Source organism: Amblyomma americanum, unplaced genomic scaffold (assembly GCF_052857255.1).
Source record: "Amblyomma americanum isolate KBUSLIRL-KWMA unplaced genomic scaffold, ASM5285725v1 scaffold_26, whole genome shotgun sequence".
In the NCBI taxonomy this organism is placed as follows: domain Eukaryota; kingdom Metazoa; phylum Arthropoda; class Arachnida; order Ixodida; family Ixodidae; genus Amblyomma; species Amblyomma americanum.
Window position 1 is genome coordinate 217608 of NW_027526498.1, and position 10013 is coordinate 227620.

Genomic DNA, 10013 nt, shown 5'->3' on the forward strand with positions numbered 1-10013 from the left:
CGATGGCTGTCATCGTATCGAGTAGAGCGTTGAGAAAGTTTGGGCTATTGAGGCACTTAGTCGCGCCGCGTTGTTTTTATGGCGCTGTTTTGCGAAGGACGTAAAAAGTGGTACTTGCGTTGAAATATTCAGTGCTGTTTTATCTGGACTGTGCACGCGATGCATACCGAATGCGCACGTGATTTCATTGAGAAGTGCCCATGCGTGCACATTTGCAGGCAGTGCATGGGACGGTCGTGGTATGAATGGTTGATATGGTATATGGAGTTTCAATCATTCCAGAGGGACATGGGCATTGAGGAACGCCGTAGTGGAGAGCTCCGGCTTAAGTTTGACTTAATGGGGTTCTTTAACGTGCAGTGATATCGCTCAGTACGCGTGCGCCTTGTGTTTCACCTCCATCAAAATGCAGCCTCTGTGGATAGGATTGAACCCGGGTTCAAGAGAAGGCTTAATCGGGCTGGTTGTTGCATGTTGATGGTAATCGGCTGATCAGTGCTAACAGGCAGGGCATAAGAGATAAACACATACACAAGCACTGACTGGCAACCAAATGATTTATTGCGTTTGATATTTGATGCTTTTTGTTTAGCTTGCTTATATTGCAGCCTTCCCTCCCGCAGTAAATCATTTGGTTCCTAGTCAGCGCTTGTGTCTATGTTGTTCTCTTGCGTCCTGTTTGTGCTCTTCAATCAGTTTCCATGAACCCAGGTCCTCAGGCTTGGCATCTGAGCGCCTTAACCACTGAGGCACCCTGGCAGGATGCATGGCATTGTCGTGATATTCGGTGTGTTCTCTTCATATCATTGCCGGCATGATAGGCAGTACACCTCATCTTTCTGACTAGCCCTCTAGTCTGTGATAACTGAAGTGCCGCTGTTATACCTGCACGGCTGCACGCCAGTGCATACCACCGATAACATGTGTTTTTGTTAAGTTGGAGGCCAGCTCGCAACAGGTATTCGAATTGAGTGCCGGTATGTTTCACTCAGACCTCTGTGGATTCAGCGTTTGCGAATTTGCGTTCAGAGGCGCATCTTCGTTTCATTTTTCAGTGCGTTTCATTTTCCACCGCTGCACATTAGCAGCCTTAAGTGCCGTTTGAATTTTTTTCACCTCTACATAGTACCGACTATGTGTGATTTAATTGCCTCATTAATATATCTTGCAAGATGCCATTTTGCGCACAGTGCAATACATGTGGTGTCCACAACAATAAATTACAAAAAGCCAATTGCCTAAGCTAACAGCCTCCATTTGCCAATAAGGACACCAGCCCACCATTACTTTTTTGATATCTTTATTGTAATATTTTAGATCTCCCTCGCCCTTATGTAAAGCCCCAACCTGAAGGACTTTAAGGGTGAATAAATGGACGGTTTCGCGCAGTCTGCTGAAAGTTAGAGGTTCTACTGTATGCGCCAACTGTGTAACAACTGAAAGCACGCGTGATCACCTTCTAGCTGACATGGTGATCTGTTTGAGCTCGGGCCATAGGAGTCATATTGACTAGGAATTTTTTTTTAAACAGAACAGCGCGTAGTTTGACAGGAACACGACACAGATGAGCGCTGACTTTTAACTGACGTTTATTGCTTGGAACGGGGCATATATACAGTTCCAACCAAAAAGAAGAAAACAAAACAACCATTCATACAAGCCGCTCTGAACACAGGAGATAACTAGGATCATCATACCCCCCCCCCCCCCGCTAAAAATGCAAGTTCTTTGGAACAAATCGATAAGGAGGGGCTGCTGACGCAGGCGTCTTTTGACCAGGCGATGTGCGCTGCTTAAATTATTTCATGTGTTAGTCACGTGACACTAGTGTCAGTGTCAATCTATTCTCAGTAATTTGGGCAAAGACAGAAAAAGAGAGCAGGCAGATTCTATGACGCGGAAGGAAAAAGAAAAAAAACCACTGTTGTGCCTTGCATTCATCATTTCTCCCACAGACTAAAAAAGATAGCAAATAGAGTACTTGTAAAAGTCATTTTTTTCGGCTCCGGATAAGCTTGGGAAGATGTGCAAGATGGTTAACACTGATTTCATTCCCAGAGAGTGCGACATCAAGCATGAAAATCAATTCATATGCTGCAAAGAAGGTGTAGTTTATGCCATTCCCTTGTCATGTGGCAAGCTTTATGTGGGTCAGACGGGGAGATGCCTCAATGAACGCTTGAAGGAGCACAATAACAATGTGCATAATACTGTAAAAGAGCATCTCGGCATCCACTGTAGAGACTGTGACAGCAAAACATGCACCCCTGACTTCACTCGCACACAAGTTTTAAGCAAGCATAGTAACCAACTAACACGTGAAATAATTCAAGGAGCGCACATCGCCTGGTCAAAAGACGCCTGCGTCAGCAGCCCCTCCTTATCGACTTGTTCCAAAGAACTGGAATTTTTAGCAGGGGGAAATGATTACCCTAGTTATCTCCTGTGTTCAGTGCCGCATGTATGAATGATTGAATCTATGAATGGTTGTATTGTTTTCTTCTTTTTGGTTGGAACTGTGTATATGCCCCGTTCCAAGCAATAAATGTCAGTTAAAAGTCAGCGCTCATCTGTGTCGTGTCTCCCTTGACTCCCTTGTCTCCCTTGACTCGCCCAAGCATCCATCTTAATGATTGACTAGGAAAGCTGCAGTCTTGTAAGGGAGATGAGGGGGGATGAGAGGAATAGGGAGTATTTACTGATGTCCTAGTGGCCGCCATTTTGGTTTACATAAAGCATGGGCAGAGGCAGCTTGGCATGCCTAACTGTGTAGTCAAGCGTTACACTGAAATCCATCTGGTTAGGCATGGCGATGCAATGAAATGAAGTAGGAGTCGCTGACTATAGTCGGAAAGGAGGAAAAACATCGCGAAACCAGTGTGGCTTACTTGTGCACAGTGAGCAGGACAAGAGCAGTGGCAAATTTATAACCGATGAATGTGATGTAAACATGGGGCATAAATGGTTTTCATGGGCCGGCGTTCTTGTTTGAAGTCGGTTGCACCTTCTAAATGAATAGCGATTTCATCAGAAGGCACATCCCCAGGTTCCTTTTTCTATATGAGATAGAAGAATTGCCCCGCGCAGTCTGACGGCCACTGCTGTGTGCATGGCCTGCATCCCTGTCAGTAAGCTGCAGAATCAACTAATGAACTGACCAAGACCGACTACAGATGAAGTTTCCAGGAGTTATCTACAAGATACCATGCCTGAACTGTAATCATGCTTACAGCAGTGAGACAGGAAAGTTCTCAAGACTCATAAAGGAGCATCAAAGTGATGGGACAAATGACAGGCATGCCACAAATGCATTGGCGCGCCACGCACATGGCACTGGCCACCAGATTGACTGGGGCAATGCCTGTATCTTATCCAGAGAAAGGAGCCTGACGATGTGCCTTCTGCTTGAATCCCTATTCATCCAGACAACGCAAGCAACAAGAATGCCGGCCCCATTCCAAACATCTATGCCATAAGTTTCACATTCTTCAGTTATGTGTTCTCCACCATTCTTGTCCTGATCATTATGAACAAGAAACCCTTATGGGTTTTGAAATGTCTTTCTTTCTTTTCGACTATGGTACGTGACTGCTACTTAATTTTATTCCCGACTGTCGTATTGCCACCTGCAGCCTGCAGCACTGAACCTGTGTGCTGTACATAATGGCACCCACAATGTTACATGAATACTTTCCGCCTGCTTTTTATCACTTATTGATTCTATTTTTAATATTTTATTTTCATGTTTCACATCTTATATATGGGGTGGTTCAATGAACACCCAAAAATTTTCATAGTCTTTTTGGGGTAAAAATACGGTTTTTGCGGTATACCAGTGTCGGCGGACACCATAAACCGGTGAATCTTCTTAAGTAGTAAGCTAGTTAACTAATTTTTAATAATTATCTTTTTAAGTAGTACTTAGGCACTTAGTTGCAATTAGAGATTTCTAGCTGGTCGTTAGTAATAGCCATATCAGTTTTTAGAATTATGAAAACCCTATTACCCTGGGTGCTGTGGCTGGACGAAATTTGGCTTTTTCAGCTAGTTGCATGCACTGGAGGGGTTGTTTTGCCTGCATGCTTCCGAAAGCATGTTTTTGCACGATGCAGCCAAATTTTGTTATCCACAGTGCCAGGACAATCGTGTTTTCGAAATTCTAAAAGCTGGTACAGCTTTACTAGCAGCCTATCAGAAATTGGTTAGCCAACTTATTATTTAAGACAATTCACAGGCTTTCCGATGTCTGAAAACACTAGTAATATTATACAGCAGAAAGCCTTATTTTTGCTCCAAAACGCCTTCTTTCGAAAATTTTTTATAGTCTGTACTGAAGCACCTGGTATAGCAAATGTAACTTGTGTGCATCAGCTTGCATTTTGTAGATTGCCTTTTCATGGCGCTAAGTTATACGTTTCATTTCCAGATCGACATTGGGGGCGGTGTTCTGATAGAAGAGACAGCCCTTGAAAAGCTGCGCAGCAGCTGCCCAGGAGCCCCTGCGAAATTCGCAAGGGGGCTGATGCGGCAGCTGTTTACAGCTGATGAGTTGAGAGGAAAGTCGTTATTTGGGCGGAAGTCGAATTCCCACCCTGACGCATCCTTGAGGGAGGCCTTGGACCCTGTAAGAGTGAACGCCATCATCGGTACGTCACTTTTTTTCCTACCATCCGGATTCACCACTTGAACATTTATTAGAACTGCTTTTCTTTCATAGCCTCTACTTCTGTGCACGTATGTGAAGTCAGCAACATGCATTTTACTGCACATTGCTGAGCTTGAGTGTGCTTGTGTATCAGTTTACCTTAGCTCTCTTTTTAACTACTGGAAATTGAAGGGTTTGCTGTATTCCAGATGCCCAGAGAGTTTTTATCGCATTAACTGCGTTGTGGGTAGTCAATTAATCACATTGTGAATTCATCTTATGCAGCTTTCAAAACTGAGACATGCAATGAATCAGTGCCAGAGCTCTGATTTTTAAGTGTGCCCATCAAAACAATGCGTGCCAATTAGCTATTGCCATCTCTTGGCAGCTCACAGATGATGGCTTCACCAGTGGCTGACTTGCAGGTCATGCCATATGCAAGAAAATTTGACAGCGGCCTATGGGGAGTTTTGCACAGTCTGTTTTCTTTTTGTTTTTGTACAATGAGACGATATAGCATAGCTAGGCAAAATGCAAATTAGGTGCACTACCACTTCGGTATTTATTTTTGTTTCTCCTCAAGGTTCGGCTCTCATGGTCAAGCAGGCTTCAGGCAAAGATCGATGAAATGAGACTCAAGCTTAGGGGTATGACGTGATAGCGTTAAAGGGGAATGTCCAAATATACGGAATTGGTTGTTCTCTACTTTTCATTCATAGACTGTTTGGAGTCTTCATACCACTCTTGGCACAGTGGTCCAGCAGTTAAGTGATGCGCCACTGCCCTGCGATAGCAGGTGCTACAACCGGTGGGGCTTGAGACACAGGTTGCGCTTCCCGAGCAACTTGTTGCGACCAATCTTTAATTGAACTGACGCCTCCCATGTTGACACTGGACAAACAGACAACGGCCAAATTGCCAAGTGGGGCTCTAGTGCTAGTGCACTAAATAACATACGAAGGAGCGTACTTCCCTAAGTCCAGCTGCATTATGGATATGGAATAGACTTCAAAGGAGAGAAACTGTTGATCAGCGCAACAGAATTGACAGAAGTATCAGGTTGTCTTACAGCATATAAGCACTAAAATACACTAGGAATAAAATGGGTGTGACTAAGTGTAAACTAGTAATTATTTGTAATAAATTGGATATTCTTTTTAAGTTTGTAATTCATTACTTTTTCTAAATGGCAAGTTCTGGGTAATCTATTCTTGGTAATCGGTTACTTTTTCCAAAAACAATTAACTGGTGGTATAGCTCGGACAACTTGAACTTCGTGGCAAACGCTGGCGCTAGCCGGAGATGTTTCCTTCATGACAGCAACAATGGACTGGCTGCGGAGCAGCATTGCGCGCAATTCTGCCTGGGCCACGAGAGAGGCATGGTTGCCTCCAGTGGTGCCTGTCCTGGAAACTATCACTTGACTGCTCTGTAGGGATCCCTGGTCCTGTTGGATGGCACTGAAATTTTACTTTGACTACACCGAGCTTGGCGGCAACTACACAGAGCAAGAAGGCAGAGATATATAGCTCGCAACAGTGCATAAAGGAAGGATTCTGTTGAAACCAGTACTACTTCTAGAGTTTCATATATTACTACAATAGCTTCAAAAAACTCGTGAAAGTTGACACTGCACGACAGCATATCATGCAAGCTGCACGAGTTCATTTTAGTCTGAGTATCTTGCATTATTACAACAAAAGTTGGAACGCAAATAATGGAGTAGAAATCATTTGCCTCTGGGGCTGTAATAGACCAATGAAATAAGTTGCATTTCAATTGTAACTGGTTACTTTTATTCTGTAGTGTATACAAGACTGGCCGTGACGCATAGGGACTAGGGCTGTGGAAGTTGCTGTTCCAGTCAATCTATTAAACAACACTTATTGTCCCAGGCAACTGAAGCCAAGTGCCATGAACAGTGCCTTAACACTCATCAGCGTTGAGTTTGTTCCACTTGCCTAGGACACTCATGTGCTTTTAAAAAACTTCATTACGTTTAGCCGGAACACTAGTATTTACTCTGCTTCTATATGCAGCCCTTCCCACTGCAATTTCAAAAAACAACTGATCGACATGTGCAGTGCTGGTTAGGCTCTTCAAATGTAGTGCTTTCCACTGCATTGAAAAAAGCTGGGTACATGAGTTGTTGGTCTCCTTAAATGTCATGTGTGTGTGCTGCCTATGCATTACATTTTAACTGCACATGTACCTTAAGACATCTAATTTTGCAGAATTTTGGCTGCCTTCATATCTCTTCTATAGTAGGATACAACTTTAAAAAACAGCAGTTGTTAACACTGGGACACGGTCCGCGGCATACTGTATTACTCTGCTAGGCAGTCACAAATGTAAACGAAATCATTTTTAATGTTTGACTTTATGAAACATGCCAGGTATGAAAATTCTAGAGCCTGTAGCTTTTTTCTCGTGATTAGGTTCTTGTTTAGGTGACAAAAGAAGTTTTAACAAGGGGCTACGTTTTTGTCATGGAGGGATTCTGTGCACCGGTCCTAAATGTGGGCGGAGCTTCACTGCAGACTTAAGCTGTATCCGACTATAGTAAATTTTGCTGGTACAAATGAAATGGCTTGTGGGGAGCTTGCCTTCTCCCCACGTTTTCATCATTCTCTCTTTAACCATGATAAACTGTTGTATGTATTTCTATGCATGTTTGTATGTGTTTTGTGTATTTTTGTTGCTTCATATGCTTCCGTCAACAAACATTTTTTTAGGTGGGCATGTGTAGCTTGGCAACTTGGGACACTTGGTAAATGTTTGGGATGAAAAGTACTGTAGGAGGGCAAGGTAGCATCTGACTTTTTGTGTTTTCATTTTTTGTGCTATTTATAATTGGGATGGAGCCTCTTAGCACTGTAAAGCACGAAGACAGAAAAAAAAGGACATCATAAGGCATTGCCACTTTTCCGCTGGCTGTTGCTGGCCCCTGCTCTGAAAATATGGGAAAGGAAAGATCTAGCTGGGGTAGTCAAGGTTTTCTTCTCATTGATATGCATATAAATGCTGCAAAAACACATGGGCTCCAATGGCCTCTATACATTTCCACCTTGTCCATTGTCCAGGCAGTGAGCTTCCATACTGACGAGGCATAAATGCACTGCAGAAATTTTGTCTGCTGAAAAACTATCCGTAATTAGAGTAGTCTATATTAATGGGGGTCATATTATTGGAGCACGACTGCACAGTTTCATACATCAGGTGCAATGCTGTTCAATCTGGCGCTCTTGTTTGTGCTGCCTACATGCACGGTCATAAAGTAGTGCATTCCTTGTGGTGAGCAAAAAATGATAAATGCTTTTCCTGCAGGATTATTGCATGATACATTTGTCATGAGCTTGGTTAAATGCTCACTTATTGCCGAAAATACGTTGTCGGAACAAGCGTGGAGTAACACACCTTCCTATATTTTTTTTTTGTGCAGACTGCCTTTCACGAACCTTTCACAGTGTTGCACCTGATGCACGAAACTGATTATTATTCCTATGCATCATGTCCCACCGGGAGGCTGCCATTCTTGGGCTACCTGCGAGGCCAGCTTCTTTTAGCCGCCAACAGATGACACTAGCAACCTGGCGTGCATGCATTTTGCTTGCTCTTTGAAAAATCACATCTATGCCAAAGCGTCATCACATGATTGAGTATTCATGGCCACATAGCTTGCATACAGGACGTGTCCACCCATGACCCACAATGCAGTGTGTAAAAGGAGTCAGTTGCATCCAAATTTTAATGCGGGAGTTCCCTCCGTGTCGGAAAAAATTGCCCTGTGTTGGCATTGGACACCGTTTGAAGCCTCGCAGCCAGAGAAGCCACCCAGAATCTTGTGACCTTGTGACATCATCACAACCTGTTCACTATATTGTGAGCAAACAGACCTCTATCACAGGTGGAAATAAAATTAATGATTGGTCAGGAGAGGTTGCTCAGGAAGAGCAACCACACCAGTGACAGCATCTGCCATGGCAGGGCTGTGGCGCATGACCTAACCGCTGCACCATTGCGCCAGGAGTGGTATGAGGACTCCCAAGGATCTATGAATGCATAGTCGAGAATGCCCAATTTCACATACATGGGCATTCCCCATTGCGATCGCATCATACCCTTAAGGCAGAGCTCAAGTATCCCCTCCAATTTTTTTTATGCGTGTTATTCCAGTTTGGGATTAGCTTAAGAAAAGTCAACAACGGACTCTTTTCTTGCCGCAGAGAATTATATGGTAGTTGTGAATAATGTGGGTTGAAGCTTCATTGAAAACTTAAGTTCCGTTCGACGAAAGTGGCTAAGTTTAAGCTCACTGTGTTAAAATTAGTTAATAACATGTGCATGAAGTGTCAAGAGTGTGCGAGATTTGTGTCAAATTATTCATCTGCTTGCGTGCTTCTTTGTGCAGGCTTCACTATTCGGGAGTTCAAGGCCGACCCTATCCGCCTGAAGAGCAGCTTGTCCTCCCTGCTCTCTCGGGAGATTAAATGAGACTAGGTAATAAACAATGCATGAAGGACCTTCTTGTATTATTGCATGTTTTGCAGCACATATCACATTCACTCACTTTTTCAAGTCCCCGTGGCTTCAGTCTACAAGTATTTCTACCTACCTCTTGATGTTCGTAAAGAATGTATTGAAACTCGTTTGATAATACTTATAGAGCTTCAATAACTACACTGTAAGCTCTACTCAGGAAATCCAAAAGAGCAATACCTCCTAGGCTTCCTATAGGTATGCGGTGGCCAGTTAGTTATTGAAACTCGTTACATAATAGTTAGAGGTTGAGTAAACCCACTATAGGCTCTATCAAGGAAAGATAAAGGAGGTTCTTTTGAATCTCTCAAAAGATTTGCAAAAGACGATCAATGAAGTGTTTCAATAGCACTATCTTTTCGTGTTCCTATAACAATGCGGTGAACAATTACTTATTGGAACTCGTTAGGTAATACTTACAGAGGTTCAGTAAAGCCACTATAGGCTCTATTGAGGAAAGCTAAAAGAGCTTCGATTGGATCTCCTTAGAGAGTTGCAGAAGACACTCATTAAATTATTTATATAGCAAAGCCTCATTGCATTTCTATACGGATGCGGTGGCCAATTAGTTATTGAAACTCGTTACATAATAGTTATAGAGGTTCAGTAAATGCACTATAGGCTTTAATGAGGAAAGCTAAAAGAGCTTCTATTGGATCTCTTTAGGGAGTTGCAGAAGACACTCATTAAAGTATTTCTATAGCAGTTCCTCATTGCATTTCTATAAGAATGCGGTGGCCAATTAGTTATCGAAACTCGTTACATAATAGTTATAGAGGTTCAGTAAATCCACTATAGGCTCTATCGACAAAAGCTGAAAGAGTTTCTA

At 43.0% G+C, this 10013-nt stretch overlaps 1 protein-coding gene across 1 annotated transcript; it reads left to right on the forward strand.

Moving 5' to 3' along the window:
* Nucleotides 1-4204: 4204 nt before the first annotated feature.
* Nucleotides 4205-9166, forward strand: LOC144111995 (uncharacterized). The gene is made up of 2 exons (XM_077645081.1): nucleotides 4205-4646; nucleotides 9057-9166. Exons 1-2 carry the CDS (start codon nucleotides 4397-4399, stop codon nucleotides 9137-9139), a joined length of 333 nt encoding a protein of 110 aa, XP_077501207.1. The 5' UTR covers nucleotides 4205-4396; the 3' UTR covers nucleotides 9140-9166.
* The last annotated feature ends 847 nt before the right edge of the window (nucleotides 9167-10013 follow it).

What these genes read in the sequence shown, in the direction of transcription:
- LOC144111995 (XM_077645081.1), top strand. Translation starts at nt 4,397, where the DNA reads ATGGCGCTAAGTTATACGTTTCATTTCCAGATCGACATTGGGGGCGGT. An exon ending in AAGAGTGAACGCCATCATCG is followed by an intron (nt 4,647 to 9,056) that starts GTACGTCACTTT and finishes TTCTTTGTGCAG; the next exon opens with GCTTCACTATTCGGGAGTTC.